General features: G+C 41.8%; 1 protein-coding gene across 1 annotated transcript; it reads right to left on the reverse strand.

Moving 5' to 3' along the window:
* Nucleotides 1-1,833: 1,833 nt before the first annotated feature.
* Nucleotides 1,834-11,818, reverse strand: LOC109917845 (cytochrome b-c1 complex subunit 7). The gene is made up of 4 exons (XM_020517705.2): nt 11,645-11,818; nt 5,859-5,930; nt 4,837-5,003; nt 1,834-2,174 (listed from the first exon to the last, which is right to left on the reverse strand). Exons 1-4 carry the CDS (start codon nt 11,661-11,663, stop codon nt 2,097-2,099), a joined length of 336 nt encoding a protein of 111 aa, XP_020373294.1. The 5' UTR covers nt 11,664-11,818; the 3' UTR covers nt 1,834-2,096.
* Nucleotides 11,819-20,494: the final 8,676 nt, after the last annotated feature.

Genomic DNA, 20,494 nt, shown 5'->3' on the forward strand with positions numbered 1-20,494 from the left:
GTCAGCTTTCCTGCTCCTCTGATGCTGCTTGGCCTGCTGTGTTCATCCAGCTCTACACCTTGTTATCTCAGATTCTCCAGCATCAGCAGTTCCTACTATGTCTGAGTATACCAGTTGCTTCAATATGCACTACAGCTTATGCCATGCTGCCCTTCATCCTGCTGCCAAGAGGTAATACATTGTTTTGGGTTCCCAGTTACAATTGTGCAAAACAGCTATTATTCTCACTTTAATTTTTCTGTTTTCAAAGTCCGATTTACACAACGACTGCACAGTACTGATTCATGTCCGCTTCATTCTTCTCCAACACTGGTTGTGCAACTGGAATGTGCAAACTCCACACAGACAGTCACCTGAGGCTGGAATTGAACCTGGGTCCTTGGCACGTGAGGCAGCAGTGCTAACCACTGAGTCACCATGCTGCCTCATCTTCTATAATGCCTACATAATGGCATTGTGCATCTACCACAACACAGGACTGCAGCAATTCAAAAATGCTCATCATCACCTTCTCAAAGGCAACTAGGGATGGGCAATAAATGCTGGTGTAACTAGTTATGTCTAAATCTCATGTTTTGTTAAGAAGTTACATATTTTGATGTAAGACTAGAATTAGAATATCATTTATTGTCACATACTCAGGTACTGGAGTACAGTGAAAAGTCTACAATGTCACACCCTATGGTGCCACCTTTGGTACAAAGTACCTAGGCACAGAAAATACAGAAATAAAGGAAAAAAGGGAAATAAAGTTACATTACTTACAGTTGTTCAGAGTATAAGTTAGAAAATCAGAATAAAGTTAGAGAGATAATCAGTCTTTCAGTATATCAGCACAGGAGGCTTCTATGTGTGGTCTGCCCAGGCTCCTAAGCCACTTACCACCCACACCAATCCTCAGTCCAACAACTGTCCACTCAGGCCTCCGCTGGCTGCACCCACTCCATTTGAGCGTCCAGTCTGCTAGCCACCCTCGCATAGCTTGGGCCTGCAGCACGCTGGCCGTCACCACTTCATACAAGCCTCTAGCCAACTGGCTGTCCCCGCTCCGCTAGGCCTCCAGCGCATTCTCATGCAGGAGAGAGAACACCAAGAGGGGAAAGAGTGGGGGGAAAAAGAAAACAGGAAATAAACGGAAGGAGCAGAGGAGCTCCGTTTGGAGCGTCCTATTTTGCTACCGTCTTAAGCACAATTTTGATTTACATATATTTTAACGTAATTATTATTGATTTTGAATTTAAATTTGAATTAGTGGCAGATAGGTTGTCTGTGTGATCAGGGTTGTTTGACGATCAAACTTGTAAATATTTCTGTTGCCATGGTGATTTCTTTTAAAATACAGAGAAAGACTTCCTGGAGAGTAATGGGATTTGGCTTACATTAGGAAATTTTACAAGTAAATATTGCAGTGCATTAAGCTTTCAGATAGACTATTTTTGGGGGCTTAGACTCAACACTAATATCTTGGAAAACTGATTTTCAGCTTCAATTTCTGCAGGGTTCTTAGCTAAAGCTCTATGTGTCAAGCAGTTGCTCCTTGAAAAGGGATAATTTAGAAATGTGTAAAGAATTTCGTTTAAAAGTTCCAGATCAGAAGTAAAGAGAGTTGTTGAGGCTATTTCATTAAGAATATGGACAGATTTTTAATCTGTAAAGGAATTGAGGGTTGTAGTGAAAAGACAGCAGAGTGGAGTTGAGCATTATCAGATCAGCCATGATCTCACTGAATGGCAGAGCAGACTGAGGACTGAATGACCTCCTTCTGATCCTGTGTCTTATGATCTTAGTAAAAGTTTGATTTGTGAAAGGTATTTTGCTTCTTAGTCGATTGCGTGAAGGCAAAATTTCACTTTATTTCTTTTAAATATTTACAATTGCGAGTAAAACTATGACAAAAGGAATCAGGAAATGATTTTTAAATTATTCTGTACAAACAAAACAAATTGTGTGTTTCCATAGCTTACAGCACAATTTATTTATTCAAGAAGGGAATTGTTATCGTGGCTGCTGCCAATGGCCAATTACAAAATAATGGGCTTTAAATTTGCTGTCGAGATAGTAACAGAAACAGAGAAGTCAAAAATTAAAGCAGCAAATCACTTCTTATTCCATTCTTCTTTTTCCTTTCGTTCAGCAATAACTTCTTTGAGATATGGTTCTAGGTAGCGTACATCCTGCAACAAACAAAGATGTGCCTTCAGTTATTGAGGTCATAAATGAAAAATCTATCACATCTAACAGCATAGTTATTTACACAAATAACATTAAACATTCCTTAAAAGAATAAAAAACCTGATGTTTTAACTGAAGGAAAATCCAAAAGTGGGTGCTATAAATATAAAACAAGAACAGAAATTGCTGGAAGATCTCAACAGTCCAAAGACGTGCAGGTTAGGTAGACTGGCCATGCTAAGTTGCTCAGTGTCCAGGGATGTACAGGCTGGGTGGATTAGCCATGGGAAATGCAAGGCTACAGGGATAGGGTAGGGGGTGGGTCTAGGTGGGATGCTCTTCGAAGTATTGTGTGCACCCAAAGGGCCGAATGGCCTGCTTCCACACTGTAGGGATTCTATGATTCTAGATCTGGCAGCATCTATGAAGACAAATCAGCGTTAATGTTTCAGATCCAGTGACCCTTCTTCAGAACTGATGGTAGCTAGGAAAAGGATGATTTTTATGGGTTGGGGGTGGATGTCAATGATAAGTGGAGATAGAGCCCAAAATGAGAGAAAACCAGTTGGATAGATAAAGGACTGGTTAAAAGGTCAGTATGGGGAATTGAAATGAAATGAATTGCTGCTAATGGGGACTATTAGTGGCTGACAATGGGTAGTGTGTGGTAGCAGCCCATGTGATAACAAGCCCTGGTGAATGGGAGTGGAGGAAAACATGAAGAAAGGTGCTCAAGTCCTAAAATTGTTGAAATTATCATTAAGTCCAGAAGGCTGCAGGGTTCCCAAGCAGAAAATGAAGTTCTTTTCTTCTAGCTTGTGCTGAGCTTCATTGGAACACTGCAGCAAGCCTGAGACAGAGATGCTGGACAGGGAACACAATGCTGTGTTGAAGTGGCGGGCAGCTGGAGGCGCAGAGTTTTTTTTTGCAAACGGAAGGTAGGTGCTGTACAAAGCAGTCATCAGTCTGCACTTCATTTCCCCAAATGTAGAGGAGACCACATTGTGAGCAGCAAATACAATAAACTGGATTGCGTTTCACCTGAAAGGTGTGCTTGGGGCCTTGTTTAGGGAGGAGGAATGAACTAAATGGGCAGGTGTTACAATTTCTGCAATTGCAGGGTAACGTGCCACGGGCATGCAGGGAGGTGTTGGGAACGAAGGAGGAGTGGACCAGGGTGTCCTGGAGGGAACAGACCTTGAGGAAAGCTGACAAGGGAGCAGAGGGGAATGTGTCTGGTGGTGGCATCTGATTGGAGATGGTCGAAATGATTCCTTGGATGTGGATGCTGGTAGGATGATAGGCGAGGACAAGGGAGTCCCTATTGCTGTTGTGGGAGGGAAGAGAAGGGGTGAGGGCTGGGTGCAAGACATGAATCAGTCCCAGCTGTGGGCCCTGTCAACTACAGTGCTAAGGAATCCTTGGTTGAGAAAGAAGGTGGACATTTTGGAGGCCCCTTTAACCAAAGTTGGCATCATCAGAACAGATGCAGTGGAGATGAAGGAACAGAGAGAATGGAATATTCTTTACAGGGAGTATGGTATGAGGATGCATAGACAGGCAACTGTGGGAGTTGCGGTGGGGGGTCATGGTGAACATTGGTGACCAGCCTATCCCCAGAAATGGAAACAGATGTCAAGGAAAGGAAGAGAGAAGTCAGAAATAGACTAGGTGAAGGTGACAGTGGGTTGAAACTCAAAAGCAAATTGGATAAACTTTTCCAGACGAGATAGAGAAGCAGCACCAATGATGTCAACGATACACAGGAGAAAGAGTTGTGGGTGGGGGCTGGCATAAGACTGGATCAAGGATTGATCCACATACCCCACAGAGAGACAGGTAGAAACGGAGCCCATGCAGGTACCCATGGCCATCCCCTTGACCTGAAAAAAGTGAGAGGAGTCAAAAAGAGAAGTTGTTGAGGACGAGGATGAGCACAGTCAGTCAGAGGAGGGTGGTGGTTTGTGGGGACGGTTCAACTGTACAGGAAGTGGAGACTATGGGGGATGGACATGTAAAGGGACTGCATATCTATAGTAAAGATGGGGGCAGGGTTGGAATTCAGAACATTTGCATTCTGCTCGTAAAAAAGACCATGAGCTTCCAGCTGCTTACTACTTCAACATAACATCTTGTTCTCTGGCCAACATCTGTCTAAGGCTTGCTGCAGTGCTCCAGTGAAGCTCAGCACAAGCTGGAAGACAGCATCTCATTTTCCAAAAGTGATCAGAATGGAAACTTGCTATAAAGGTGCAATCAAAGGTGACTTGCCTTTCAGTGAAAACTAGGTAGGGATAGAAACATATGCTGATCGGGTTAAATGGAAAGTGATGGAACCACTGTTTGTGAAGTGGGCCAAATGGCCTTTTTCTGTGCTACTCATTTTATATGACTGTTGGTTTGAACCCAGACCTTCCTTCATCAAAAGGGCTAGAAAAAGAGAAATTGCAAGATAAGCAAATCAGCCGTGACTGCTCATGGGCATTTCTAAGCTAAAGGGTCATGCATGCTGCAGGTGCTTGGGTTAAAGATAACTGTCAAGGAAATTGCAGCATGGCTGGTGAGACTGAAATACATACATGCAGTGAGAGGAGAAACAGAACAAAATCCTCTTGCAGTAAATGTTTCCCCTTTTACAGAACTCAGTACTAATGCTTAAATTACCTGCTCATATTTTGTCCACATCTCTTTTGGAAGGATTTGATGCTTCAGGCTCAAATCCAAAGCTCGCTTTATACGGAACATTCGCTCATTGTAAAGGTTTTCAGGTAATCGTCTTATAGCCTCTTTCACATCATCATCTTCGTACAGTGTGTCGTCCCGCACGAGTCCTAGAAACAAACATGATTTTCTTATTTGTGGTAATTCAGAAAATTTAACTTCCTGAATGGTAATTCTTTAAAACAAGAAAACATCAAATACTGAAGCAGAATTGACTTACGAGACTAGAAGGAAAATGCATAATGAAAGCAAACCAAAAATAAAAACAAACAGGAAAAGTTATGCTTAAAGGTTGCATTTTATGGTTCACGTGGATGGTCTTTAGAAGACTATTCAAGAAGTCGGTTTTGCTTAATTATTTTGGGGTAGCAGGTAGTAGTGCTTCGGGTTAGAAATCAAATAATCCACAAATGGTGTCAGCAAAAGAAAGAGGAGACAACAAATGGTTTCTCAAGATAGATGCTGAGGAAGAGACCAATGGTTAGAAACGTCTCTTAGATTTATAGCATATTGCTACATTGATGGACAATTAATCCAAATAAATGCAACAACAAATCCCATGGTAGTAATTTGAGAATTTAAATTCATTTTAAAACAGTGTGTTCCATTTAGAGGATCCTGCCAAGAAGGTGCAGAGTCTTCATTTGCATCTCCTAAACTTGAGACTTCCATCAAGGAAGAGGAAACAAGTATTAGAAACACTATCATCTCATGTTTTCATCCAAGTCACACCATAGCCTTACATTGTCTTCCTTCTTCATTGATGGGCCAAGTTTTCTGAACTTGCTAATTAACAGTTTTGTGGGAATACATTCATCATGTTGGCTCAAAAATTCAGCTCATCACCACCTTCTAGAGGACAATTCGGGTGAACAATAAATATAGTTCATGTCAGTGATACATCTATACTGAGAACTGAAGAAAATATGGGAAAGAAATTGAAGAAAATACAATCTAAAACGCACCGTATTTGTTGAATCCTGCAGCATTATAGTACCACTTTTTAAGGCCTTGTAGCAAACTGCTTGTTGCCTTAGCTAGAGGAAGGAAAGGATACAAACAGATTTACAAACATGCAGAAGAGAAAATTCAAATTAGGTGACCACACTTGAGTTAAATGCAATGTACGCAGAAACACTGACCAGAAGGAAATAGTCTATCAAAATTCCCTTTCTAAACAAAATAAAAGTAAAATGCCGTGGATGCCAGAGATTGGAAATAAAAACAAAATTCTGGAGAAACTTAACAGGCTTGGCATGTGTGAGGGGGAAAAAAAAAAAAGAAGAATCTTGTATTAGACTTGAAATGTTAACTGTTTCTCCTTCACAGATGCTGCCAGATATGTCGTGTTCCTCCAACATTTTGTCTTTTAATAATGTTTGTTCTTGGAATTTGAGAAATACCAACAAAATAGCATTTATTGCTACAAGTTTGGATTTTGCTTATACAAACATTTCAGGAGTGAAATGCACGTAGGTTTTAATCTAAAGTGAATTTAGGTTAGCCATGGTTCACCCCAAGATAAATGAAAACGTAGGACTTAGGAGCAGGAGTCAGCAATCTGACACAGAACTCACTGTACCATTCAAAAAAATAATGGCTGACCTGGACACTTTCCTGTCCGCCTTCCACAACCCCAATAATCTGGAGTAGGGAGCACTCTGTCCTCAGCACGATAGTATAATGATACCCTCCAATCCAAGGACTGATGAACAAAATCTAGGATAATACTAAGGTACTACATTGCTGGAAATGCTACGCCTTGGTCATAATATGAACCCAGGATCCTGATTGATGTGTAAAACAAGGGTTAAAAAAAAAACCATAGCACTATTCTGAAGAGATGGGTGTTCTCCCACGGTTATGGCCAATAACTATCTCTTAACTAACCAGTAAAGAGAGATTATCTGGTACAAAAACAGGAATTGCTGGAAAAAGTCAGCAGGTATCAGAGGGGTTAACCAAAACGTTAACTCTGCTCTGCTTTCTCTCCACAGATGCTGCCAGACCTGCTGAATTTTTCCAGCAATTTTTGTTTGTTTTTAATTTTCAGCATCCACAGTTCTTTGTATTTTTTTTTGTTCTGGCCATTAGCACATTTCTGTTGGTGTTAACTCACTTCCAACTTCACAACAGTGACATCTCTGAATTTTTTTGTTGCTGCAAATGTTTTGGGACACAGATTATGAATGGAGATGTCAATTCAAACTTTACATATTTCTCACTGGATTGAAAAGTCACAGACTATAGCTTCTAAGACAGAGAGGGGGGAATGAGGCAAAGTTATCTAAGTCTAGGAAATGTCTGCCTTAGTTTACGAACTGGAGGATGAGTCAAACACTGGAAACACAATAGCGGGGGGAGGAATTTCTGCATAGTTTTATGAGGCAGTAATTCCATAACCAAGGTGATAGATGGAACTTGCTACAACTGTTTAAGATAGTCATGATAGTCCCAAAGGACCATTTCTAGACTGGTGGCGCATTTAATCCGAGGTTCACTATTTCTCAGGAAAAGGGATATATTCGAGAAGGCGAGACCTTCATGGTGACCTGGGGACCTCAGCTGGTGTGGGAATTGAACCTGTGCTGTTGGCATCACTATTTCAAGTCAGCCATCCAGCCAACTGAACTGACTGACTCCTGACTTCGCCACAGCTACAAGTACAAGGCACATTGTGTAACAATACCATGGTAGGGACACTTTGTTAATAAAACAAAGAACTTTGGATGTCGTAAATCTGAAACAAAAACAAAAACAGAAATTGCTGGATAAACTCAGCTGGTTTGGCTGTATCTGTGAAAATGTAAACTCTGCTTTCTCTCAAGTCCATTGACCTTTCTTCAGAAGGTCTGAAGCAGGGATACTTTATGGCAGCCAGGAAGAAATCTGAAAAGGGAGAGGGATGATGCAGCTCCTTACTCCATGTCAGAAGTCAATGATAATACCACTAAAAAATGTCAGATTGGACAATTAGCATGGAACTCAATATACTGGCAATAACAGGAACCTAGCTTAAACAATGACATTGAGTTTAATACTCCGAGCTACAAGGTATTTCAGAAAGAAAAGGATAAACAAAGACAGATGATGACAGTATTGATCAAATAAACTATTAAGTAATGGATAGGACTGATATAGGTGAAGATCAAAGACAGGATCTACAGTATTTGTTTAGAATTAAGAACCAAAAGGAGCCATTACAGGACAGGTTGCATATGACTAGCCATAAAATAAGGGTTCAAGAAGATAAAAGAAGCAAATTTCCAGAAAAATTACTGAAAGATGCAAGAACTACAAAGCAGTGATAAGGAGAGATTTCAATTATCTGCAGGTAGACAGCGTAAAAGGCAAAAAGGAAACAAATGGCCCTATAGTGTACTCCAACTGCTCTTATTTATTTCATTATAACTGGAGGAGGACTAACTTTAGGAAGTTGAAAGAGAAACTAAACCAGGTGGAAAAGCAGCAAAAATAGTAATGGAACAGATTATCTGGGTATTATCATTTTCTTGTTTGTGGGAGCTTGCTGTTCATATATTGGCTTGTGTTTCTTACATCACAACAGTGTATGTGTATCACAAAAGTATTGCATAGAAAGTGCAAGTCTATTTCTCAGTATTAGTATCTTTGGCTTGGTAGGGCATAATTTCAGTCTGCCAGTCACATGAAATTCAAAATGGTAAATAATGAGGAAACTAACAGACTTCAGTAAGACAGACTGATGAAACGGACAGATAGATGTCAGATAAACTAAACACAAAGGTATGGCCATAAGTTAGGAAGAATGAAAAGAAGAAATAGAAATTAAGCGGTAAAATAAAACAAAGAACCGCTATTGCTGGAAATCTGAACAAAAACAGAAATTGCTGAAATAACTGAAGGTCTGGCAGCATCTGTGGAGAGAAAGCAGGGCGAACATTTTGGGTCCAGTGACTCATCAGATGCTGTCGCACCTACCGAGTTTCTCCAGCAATTTCTATTTGTTATCAATTAAGCGGCATAGTTTTATGGGTGAGAACTGAGACACAGGTTTGGTCGGGGGTGGGGGGTGAAGAGATTGTATGGTGCTGGTGGTGGTGAAGAGCAGGGCACATGTGCCCCTATTTTTGAAGGCAGTAGCTCAATAGAAAAGATTACAAAAGGTCATTAAAGGATCTTTAACTTTATCTGACTAAGAAAGAACATTAAACATTACACAAACATTGCCTGGGCTTTATCTGACGCATAATTCTTGGAATCTAAATTTAGAAGAAATGCCAAAGCATTTAAAAGGGTGCAGAAGACTTTAATGAGACATAACTAAGGATGAGGGATTGAGGTTGTCCTCCCAACAGATTTGATAAAGCTTTGGGTTACACAAGGGCCACTTGCTGCCTGATCTCAGAATAGCCTTAGTTCAAAAATGGACAAGAGAGCTGAAATCCCGAGGTAGGGTGAAAATGACTGCCCTTGATATTGAGACTCCATTTAACTGTGTGTGGCCTCTCATCTTAGAGTTGATCTTTCTCTACACCTTCTCTGTAGCTGAACACGATATTCTGCATTCTGTTCAATTACCCTGATGTAATTATCTAAGTTATGATTTGTCTGATTAGCACACAAAATACTTTTCATAGTATCTCAGTACATATGCCAGTAATAATAAATCATAGAATCGCCAAAGTGTGGAAACAGGCCATCCAGCCCAATGGGTCCACACTGACCCTCTGAAGAATATCCTACCCAGACCCATACCCCCACTGTATCCCTGTAACCCTGCACTTCCCATGGCCAACCTACACATCCCCGAATGCTATGGGCAATTTAGCATGGCCAATCCCCCTAAATTGCACATCTTTGGACTGTGGGAGGAAACCAGAGCACCAGGAGGAGATCCATACAGACATGGGGAGAATGTCTGTGTGGAGTTTGCACAGTCGCCAGAGGGTGGAATTGAACGGGGTCCCTGGCACTGTGAGGCTAAGCACAGAGTCGAGAGACTTCGCAAAACCAAAGGCAATGGAAATCGGGGAAACTCTCTGCTGGTTGGAGTCATACCTAGCACAAAAGAAACGTTTATGGTTGTTGGAGGTCAGTTATCTCAGCAGGAATTCTTCGGGGTAGTGTTCCAGGCTCAAGCATTTTCAGTTGCTTTACTATGACATTGCCCACAAAGGTCAGAAGTGGGATGTTTTCTGATGATTACACGACATTCAACATCATTCACAACTTCTCCAACACTGAAGCAGTCCACGTCCAAATGCAGCAAGACATGGACAACATCCAGGTTTGAGCTGACAAGCACAAGGCAATGACCATATCCAAAAAGACAGAATCTAATCATTGTCCCTTAACATTCATAGGCATTACTATCACAGAATCACCCACTATCAACATCCTGGCTGTTACCACTGAACAGAAACTGAAATGAACTAGCCACATACATTCTATGGCTACAAGACCTGTCAAACAACTGCACAGCACAATGCCAGCTCCCCAAAGCACAAGTCAGGAACGTGATGGAACACTTCCCATTTGACTGGATTAGTGCCAACAAGAAGCTTGACACCTTCCACGACAAAGCAGCTTGCTTGATTGGCACCACATCCAAAAACATTCACACTCTCCAACACCAATAATTTGTACCATCTGCAAGATGCACTACAGAAATTGAACAAGGCTTAAGATAACACCTTCAAAACCCATGATACTACCAGCTAAAAAAGGACAAAGACAGCAGATACATGGAAACAGCATCACCTGAAAAGTTCCCCTCCAAGGCATTAATCATCCTGATTTGGAAAAAATATCACTACTTTGTCTGTGTTACTGGTTCAAAATTCTGGAACACCTTCCCTAACAATATTATGGGGCTACATAAAACAAATAAGGTACCGCTTTTTAAAAAAAACAGTTCGCCTCCACCTTCCAAGGACATCCAAGGATAGGGAATAAATGCTGGCACAACCAGCAACTCCCATATTCTATGAATTTTTTTTTTTAAAAAGCAGCAAGGAGAAACTCTCAGCAACTACAGGATAGTGACTTAGCAGAACAGGTGGCACTTGAACCCAGGCCTCTTGGCTCAGAGGTAGGGATATTGCCACTACGTTACAAGAGCACCAAGGAGAAGAAAAAACATTTTAAAAAATATTAATAAGTGCTATTACAGACAACTGAACGTATTTATCCCCACCGCCAAGTTATCTGGAATATTCTACCCGAAGGAATGGCGAAAATAAACTTAACAGTAATTTTCAAAGACGAGTTGAATAAATACTCAAAGGAGGAAAATCTCCAGCAGTTTGAGGAAAATCCAGGAAGCGCCACCAAAAGGGGCAGTATTGATACGCTAGGCCGAATTGCTTCCTTCTGAAGGGCAGTGTCTCCAGATTCCGGTCGCAATTTCCGCCGGGGTCACCTTGAACGCTGTAAAAACAAGTTGTTCCTCTCCTCCGCTAGATCTCAATGTGAAGAGTCACTACAGGCCTGATAGGGAGGGCTGTCCCGGGAGGGGGACAGCCACTGGAGCTGGTCACTGACGCCGGAATAGACCCTGTACCTCTCCCCTCACTAACCAACCACTGTCGGGACCCCGCAGTCACCTTACCTCCCCCACCCGTCCCCGGAGGACCCCTAACTCCCCACATCCCTCTCAGAGACAGGCTAAGGTGCCCACTTCTCTCACCAACTCCGCGTAGGAACCGCCAGGAGTTTTACCCACAGCCGAACTATCTCCCTCTTCCCTCTCTGCCCCGTTCTCCCTCACCTGGGGCTCTGGCCGCCATCTTGCTATTTAGGAGCTCAATGCGACTGCGCCACCCTTCAAGGTCCGGCGCGGAGATGTAACGTAAACGCGTCGCGTCCGCGTGACCGCGGTTTAACGTCTTTGTACGCACTCGCCCGGAAAGGAAGCGCCAACCCGACTTGCATGCACGTGCCCGATGTGAGTCACAATGACTGCGCGCGGGCCCACTCTCTACCCCGCCCCCAAAAAAATCGTACGCCAGCATCTTCTGCGCATGCGTACATGCCTTACTCTGCCCGTATCAGTGGTGTTTGTTCCAGTTTTGGTGCTCTACAGTGAGTATGGGACTGACGGTGAAATCACCATGTTAGGCAATGATACAATGCAAGTTTTCATTAATTTCTTCGCATGGCAATGGCGAAAAGTGTAGCTCCCGGGCTGGTAGTACTGATGGTATTGTGGGGGGAAAGGGCAGCATTCATAGCTACATTCCTCAAGCCACAAACTGCACCAAAAAGGAAAGAAACTAAGCACAAAAGAAAAATTAATTCCACAACCCCAAGCAATATTAATGCCTTTGGCCAGGTGTTTATGGATGTGTAGATCTAGAGTTTCTGTCACTTATGACATTAGTTTTCTGATTTTGAACACAAAGCATGTACATAGATTCAATACAGTCAAGCTCAAGGAACAACATCTCATATTTACATTACATGTATTTGCAGCTGTCCTGTGTTTGCACTGATGTCATTTTATTTATAAGATGTGGGCATTGGTTGCTTGGCCACATCCCGCGAAGGCCTGGAGAAGTTGATGATGAGCCGCCTTGAATGCACCACTGCTTGGGGCGTAGGTTCTTTTAGAAAGGAAGCTCCAGGATTTTGATTCAACAACACAGAAGGAATGGTGATGTATTTCTAAGGCAGGATTGCATGTGGGCCTTGTAGGGAACTTGCAAGTGGTGGTATTTCCATGCATCTGCTGTCCTTATCCTTCCAGGTGTTAGAGTTCATGGGTTTGGAAGATGTTGGCAAATAAGCCAGGGCGAGTTGTTGCAGTGTATTTTATACACACTGTTGCTACAGTGTAACAGTAGTGGAGGGAGGGAATATTCAATGTGGTGGATGATATGCCAATCAAGGGGGCATTTTTTTTTCCTGAATGGTGTTGAGCTTCTTAAATATTGTCAGAACAGCATATGGAGAACATTCCATCTTAGTCCTGATTTGTAGATGGTGTTCAGACTTTGGGAGACAGAAAATAAAATGCGACAAACACCACAAAATTCCTTGCCTCTAACCTGCTCTTAGTATTCATATGGGCGTCCTACTTCAGTTTTTTATCAATGGTAAGCCTTCAAATTTTGATAGGAAGGATTCAGTGATTGTATTGCCATTGAATGTCATGGGACAGTGTTAGATTCTGTTTTGTTTGAGATGATTATTGCGCAGCATTTGTGTGGTGGAAATACTACTTTCCACTTATCAGCCCAAGCCTGGATATTGTCTAGGTCTTTCTGCATATGGATAGCACTGTTTCAGTGTGTAAACAGTAGTGAATAGCGCTGAAACTGTGAAATCATCAGTGAACCTCCCCATTTCTAACCTTATGATTGAAGGAGAACAAGGAGGCTTGTATTTATTGAAGTTTTTAAGATTCAGAGGAGACCTTCTTGAAACATATGATTCTTGAGACATTTAGCAGGGTAGATGAAGAGAGGTTGTTTCCCCTTGTGGGAAGAGTCTAGGACCACAGGGCGTAAACTTAAGAGTAAAGGGTTGCCCATTTAAGACAGAAATGAGAAGGAATTTCTTCTCAGAATAGTGAACCTGGGGCATTCTGTACTGTAGAGAGAACTGTCAAGGTTGCGTCATTAAGTATTGTCAAGGCTGAGTTAGATAAGTTTTTAATCATAAAAGAATAAAGGGTTATTGGGATAAGACAGAAAAGTGAGGATTGTCAAATAAGCCACGATCTCTTTGAATGCCAGAGCAGACTTGATGGGCCAAATATCCCACGTCTACCCATATATCTTATGATAAGTAGAAAATAATTTTAAAGATAATTACCAGAAGCACCCAATGTGACCCAATTGTTTTTCCGTATACACAGCCTTAAGGGTAGTAGTGGTAGCAGCAATTTTAATCATAATATTCAAAGGAAAATTGGATTAATATCTGCATGGCTATGGGGAATGATCGGCAGAGTAAGAGAAGTTGGTAACTTTTTCACGAGCTAGCATAGGCACAGTGGGACAAATGTCTGCCTTCTGTGTTTTTACTATTCTGTGATCCCAAAGATGAGCTTGGGAGCCAGCTGGTGTTTAGGACTAGAATTCCCCATTCCTGCACTGCTTGGCAGGATGGTCTGCATGCTATTGTCAACGTGTCTTTTTCTCTTACTGGACTGTTGATACACTGGAGAAGGCTTCACTTTTCCAGATCGCAGAGTCATAGAGATATAGAGCACAGAAACAGACCCTTCAGTCCAACTCATCCATGTTGACCAGATATCCTACATTAATCTAGTCCTATTTGCCAGCACTTGGCCCATATCACTTTAAACCCTTCCTGTTCATATACCCATCCAGATGCCTTTTAAATCTAGCAATTGTACCAGCCTCTATCAATTCCTCTGGAAGCTCATTCCATACACGTACCATCCTCTGTGTGAAAAAGTTGCCCCCTAGATCCCTTTTAAATCTTTCCCCTGTCATCTTAAACCTGCACGCTCCAGTTTCCCTAACCTGGGGAAAAGACCTTGTCTATTTACCCTATCCATGCCCTTCATGATTTCATAAGCCTCTATAAGGTCACCCCCCCCAGTTTCCGACGCTCCACTGACCAATAAAGGCCTTCCGACACTCCACTAACCAAGCACCTTCTTCACTATCCTATCTACCTGCGAATCCACTTTCAAGGAACTGTGAACCTGTATTCCAAGATCTCTTTGCTCAGCAAAACTCTCCAGGACCTTACCGTTAGGTATATAAGTCTTGCCCTGATTTGCCTTTCCAAAATGTAGCACCTCAAATTTATTTAAATTAAACTCCATCTGCCACTCCTCAGCCATTGGCTGGATTGATCGAGGTCCCGTTGTATTCTGAGGGTTTTGTTGCTGTCCACTACACCTCCGATCTGCAAACTTGCTAACCATATCTCCTAGGTCCACATCCAAATCATTTACATAAATGAAGAAAAGCAGTGGACTCAGCACCGATCCTTGTGGCACACCACAGGTCATTGGCTTCCAGTCTGAAAAGCAACCCTCTATCTTCTACCTTCGAGTCAGTTCTGTGTCCAAATAGCTAGTTTTCCCTCTATTCCATATGATCTAACCTTGCTAACCAGTCTACCATGAGGAACCTTGTCGAATGCCTTCCTGAATTCCATACAAAGCATGTCCACTGCTCTGCCCTCATTAATCATTTTTGTCACTTCAAAAAAATTCAATCAAGTTAGTGAGACACAATTTCCCACACACAAAGCCACTTTGACTATCCCTAATCAGTCCTTGCCTTTCCAAATACATGTAAATCCTATCCCCCAGGAATCCCTCCAGCAACTTGCCCACCACCGATGTCAGGCTCACCCTGGTCTATAGTTCCTTGGATTTTCCTTACCACCTTTCATAAATAGTGACACCACGTTAGCCAACCTCCAGTCTTCCGGCACCTCACCTGTGGCTATTGATGATACAAATATCTCAGTGAGGGGCCCAGCAATCTTTTTCCTCACTTCCCACAGAGTTTGAGGGTACACCTGATCAGGTCCCAGAGAATTATCCACTTTTATGCATCCAGCACCTCCTCCTCTGGAATATGGACATTTTTCAAAATGTCGCTATTTATTTCCCCATGTTCTCTATCTTCCATAACCTTCTCCACAGTAAACATCGAAGCAAAATACTTGTTTAGTATCTCCCCCATCTCCTGCAGTTCCACACATAGATGGCCTTGCTGATCTTTAAAGGGGTCCTATCATCTCCTTAGTTACCATTTTGACCTTAACGTATTTGTATAATCCCTCTGGATTATTCTTAATCCTATTTGACAAAGCTATCTCACGTCCCCTTTTTGCCCTCTTGATTTCTCTCAAGTATACTCCTACTGCCTTTATACTCTTAAGGATTCACTTGATCTCTGCTGACTATACCTAGACATACGCTTCTTTCTTATTCTTAGCCAAAACCTCAATTTCTCTCATCATCCAGCATTCCCTACACCTACCAGCCTTGCCCTTCACTCTAACAGGAACATACTGTCCCTGGACTCTCGTTATCTCATTATTGAAGGCTTCCCATTTTCCAGCGGTCCTATACCTGCGAACATCCGCCTCCCATCAACTTTTGAAAGTTCTTGCCTAATACCATCAAAATTGGCCTTCCTCCAATTTAGAACTTTAACTTTTACATCTGATCTATCCTTTTCTAATCACTATTTTAAAACTATTAGAATTACAGATCACTGCCCCCAAAGTGCTTCCCCATTGACACCTCAGTCACCTGCCCTGCCCTATTTCCCCAAGAGTGTCTCATGTTGGATAATTTAATTTCATTCTCTGGGACATTTGTTTCTCCAATCCTGCCTGCTTTTGTCTTACAATATCACGTGCCATTTTTAACCATTTTTGCTTTCTATTTAAATACCTTACGTATTTGAGTAACCCTTCAATCCTTTTTAGCCACTCAATCAGAACATGGTTGATTTCCATCTTTAACTCATTTATTATTTGATAAAAATGTCTTAATACTGATCCAAAAATCTATTGAATTTAAACATTTCCTAGCCTCGACTTCAAATAAACAATTTCACAATTAATTTTTAGTTCCCCATGTACAGCTGATATTTTGTCCTCCTCTATTGTAAACGCAAAGGCTTGATTTTATCTGGATGTGCTGGGATAAGGAGAGCACCTGGTGGTGTGCAGGAAACCAGACATACATCAGTGTGTCTATCAGTTGCTCTTAAGCACAAGCTATTTCTGGGTTTTCAGACCAATTAGGTTCAGCACACCTGACAATAAAGTTAATTTCAGCTTCAGCATCTAAAACAGCATTGCAATTCTAAGCTGGGGAACAGCTTAGAAGATTGTATTTTGCTTTAATGACTCCTTCCTGATAAGATGAGGCATGCAGGAGGAAGAAACCTCTCCAGTTAAAAACCAAGAGAGCATTACTGGAGCCAGCAGAGGTCAGCACCAGAAGAATGAAGTCTAGATTCAGACTCTAAACCAGATTCATGATGGAACAGGTCAGTAAGGGCAATATATGAATATTAATATATGAATATATGAAACATGCCAATCTCCTGTCTTCCGAAACCTACTTCAACAAATCAATCCTTACACCAATCCTTCTCAGTCATCCATGCAACACAAACAATGACACGCCTATCTGTCACATGTAATAAATGCTCTCCTTCCATCTAACACATTCCATTACTCTCATCTTTGGTCAGGAGAAAGCAAAGAATGTAATAGCAAGGCAGCGAAAAATGGAAGGAGTCCTCCACCAGTCTATCCATTAAGAGCTGCAAAGGAGGCAACAATGGGTCATCAGCAAAGTCCTCAATATGGCCTTAGTTCAAATATGGCCTTAGTTCAAACATGGACAAAAAAGAGCTGAATTCCAAAGGTGAAGTGAAGTGACTGCCCTTGACATCAAGGCAACATTTGACTGAAACATGGAGCCCTCGCAAAATTAGAGTCTAAGGAAATCAGGGAGGAAATTCTCTGCTCATTGGAATCATACCTAGCACAAGAAAGGTGGTATGTTTGTTGAAGGTCAGTCACTTCAGTTTTAGGATATCACTACAGCATTTCCTCAAGGTCCAATCATTTTCAGTTGCTTCATCAATGACTCAAGATGAGAGCTGCAGAAGTTTGTTGATGATTATGCAATGATTGCACTCCACATCCAAAAGCAGCAAGACCTGGTCAGCATTCAGGCTCAGGCTGACAAGAGGCAAATAACCTTCGAGCTAGGCAATGACCGACTCCAAAAAGAGAGAATTCAACCAATACTCCTTGACGTTCAGCCACGTTACCATTGCTGAATCCTTCATTATCAATAACTTGGGTGTTATCATTAACCAGAAACTGAACTGCACATGCCACATAAATACTGTGGCAACGACAGCAGGTCAGAAACGGAGAAAAGTGCTGCGAGTAACGTCCTGACTCCCTAAAGCCTGTCCATCTACAAGGCACAAGTCAGGAGTCTGTTGGAATATTTTTCCTCTTGCCTGGATCAGTGCAACTCCAACAACACTCAAGAAGTTCGACACAGTCCAGAATAAAGCAGCCTTTAGTCCCTCCACCATTGATACACAACAATAGTGTATACTATCTACAAGATGTACAGAGGTAACTCACCAAGGATTTTTTGAAAGCACCTTCCAAACCCATGACCTCTATCATCTCAATGGACAATGACAGCACATGGGAACACCAACACTTGTAAGTTTCTTCCAAGCCACTTGCACTCCTGACTTGTAACTACATCTTCAGTGCCACTGGGTCAAACTCGCTCCCTAACAGCACTTCAGGTTGACCTACACCACATGGACAATTCAAGATGGTGCTTATCACCACTTTCTCAAGGACAATTTGGGCTGGACAATAAATGCTGGCCTTGCTAGCAAAGCACTTATCCCCAGAATGAAAGATAAACGATAAATACCATCTTAAATTGGATTCATCAAACCCTAAACTTGGTCATTAATCACCTCAGTGTTCTCAGCAAAGTGCTCTCCAATCATACTAAGGTCTGACTGCTGCCAATAAAATCAAGCAGATTAAATACATTTAACAATATGAGTCTGTAATGCACTTTTATTAAAAGTGGGGAGGCAATGGCCTACTGGTATTATCGCTGGATTGTTAACCCAGAGAACCGGATAACATTCTGGGGACCCGGGTTCGAGTCCCACCACAGCAGATGATGGAATTTGAATTCAATTAAAAAAAATCTGGAATTAAGAATCTAATGATGACCATGAATCCATTGCAGATTGTCGGGAAAAACCCGCCTGGTTCACTAATGTCCTTTAGGGAAGGAAACTGCCGTCCTTACCTGGTCTGGCCTACATGTGACTCCAGACCCAGAGCAATGTGGTTGACTCTGAACTGCCTTCTGGGCAATTAGGGGTGGACAATAAATACTGCCTAGCCAGCGACATCCTCATCCCGTCAATGAATAAAAAAAATGTAAAATGTTCCAAGGAGCTTTACAAGAATGCTTCCAAAAAAAAAACTTGACATTGAGCCATCCAAAACTATTAAGGCAGGTGCTGGAAAGGAACATGTTAAAAGAGGAGATAAAGATAGTGAGTTGGAAGGGTTAGACTGAGAATTTTAGAGCTTAAATCCTTGCCAGCTGAAACCACTGCTGCTACGATGGGCTGACGAAAGCTGGAGACTTGCAAGAGGCTATTGTTGAAGAAACCAGATGCCTGAGGGTTATTGGGCTGGAGGTGGAAGGGATAGGGAGAGCCAAGACCATGGAAAGATGTGAAAATAAGGATGAGAATTTCAAAGTGGCAAGCACAGGGTGATGCATGAACAGGATTTTTTTTTAAAGAGTTAGGACAGAAGCAGCATAATTTTGGAGTAGCTGACATTTAAGGGAGACTAGCTAAGAGCGCACTGAGCCAATTGAGCCTAAATGTAACAGCTACAAGTGATGGTGACAGCTGTGGCTCAGTTGGTACCTTCACGTCAGGAGTTGTGGATTCAAGTCCCCAGACCTGAGTACAAAATTAGCATCCAGTGTGGTACTGAAGGAAGTGCTATATTTCAGTTGAGACATTAAACTATGGCCCAATCTGTCCTTTCTGATGGACATTATAGATCCTGTGCCACTATTTCAAACAGCAGAGGAATTATTCCCAATATTTTAGCTAATATTCATCCCATATCACAGATTATCTTTTCAATATTATTTTGTTGCTTGTGGGGGGCCATCAGCGCATAATTTGGCTGCCATTTTCTCACATTATCTCTCAGGAAAAATGTACTTAATCAGTTTAAAGAGCTTTGGGATTCTGTATAAGGCACAAATCTTCTTGGATGATGATTTCATCATTGAGTTGAGACAGATCATGTGACAGTGGTGCAAGCAGGCAGTCTTGATCACAGACAGAATACAGAGTTGGATTCTCAGCTCAGGGCTACAGGTGAACAGTTTAATTCACCTTCAAAACAGTGACCAAGCAGAGGAATGGAATCAGTGGTGATGGAATTTGTAGCTGTGTCTCAAAGACAAAGGAAAGATGAGCAAAATATTATGGATGTTGAAGACCTGATAGACAAACAAAAACTGCTGGCCGTATATACCAGGTCTGGCAGCATCTGGGGAGAGAAAAACAGAGTTGATATTTCATGTCTATGTTCTGATGAAAGGTCACTGACGCAAAATATCAACTTTCTCCCCCACAGATGCCACCAAACCCAAAAACAATTGCCTCAGTCTCCCTAACATATAACCGGGCAATTTTCTGTGCACTCCACATTGGACAAAAAAGGTGACAAATCAGAAGCAGTGGAGGGGTCAACAGAGATGATAACATGTATTGCTTAATAAAAACATATCTCTCATTATTCATTCATGAGTAAACGCGTTCAAATTTTCACAAATTAAAATAGGCTCATGAAATACTGTCTCGATCTACGTACGATCCTGATAGGGGCACTGTCTACTTCCAGCAATTGCAAGCCAAAAATACAGAACTGATTTAGAATATTGCTTGCAGTTCATCTAAATTCAACATTGTTCAGAATCAAATAATACTGCATCGTTTCACAAATATGAATGTCTGCTTGCATCTTAACATGATGTCTCTCAAAAGACTTCATGTAATTTTTTAGGAGA

The sequence above is a fragment of the Rhincodon typus genome, chromosome 4 (assembly GCF_021869965.1).
Source record: "Rhincodon typus isolate 14 chromosome 4, sRhiTyp1.1, whole genome shotgun sequence".
Classification (NCBI taxonomy): Eukaryota; Metazoa; Chordata; class Chondrichthyes; order Orectolobiformes; family Rhincodontidae; genus Rhincodon; species Rhincodon typus.

Excerpts from the sequence above, each read along its gene's own strand:
- LOC109917845 (XM_020517705.2), bottom strand. Across the intron at positions 5,004-5,858 it reads TGCAGGATTCAACAAATACG|GACTCGTGCGGGACGACACA; the intron begins GTGCGTTTTAGA and ends GTTTGTTTCTAG. Across the intron at positions 2,175-4,836 it reads TGTGGACAAAATATGAGCAG|GATGTACGCTACCTAGAACC; the intron begins GTAATTTAAGCA and ends TGTTTGTTGCAG.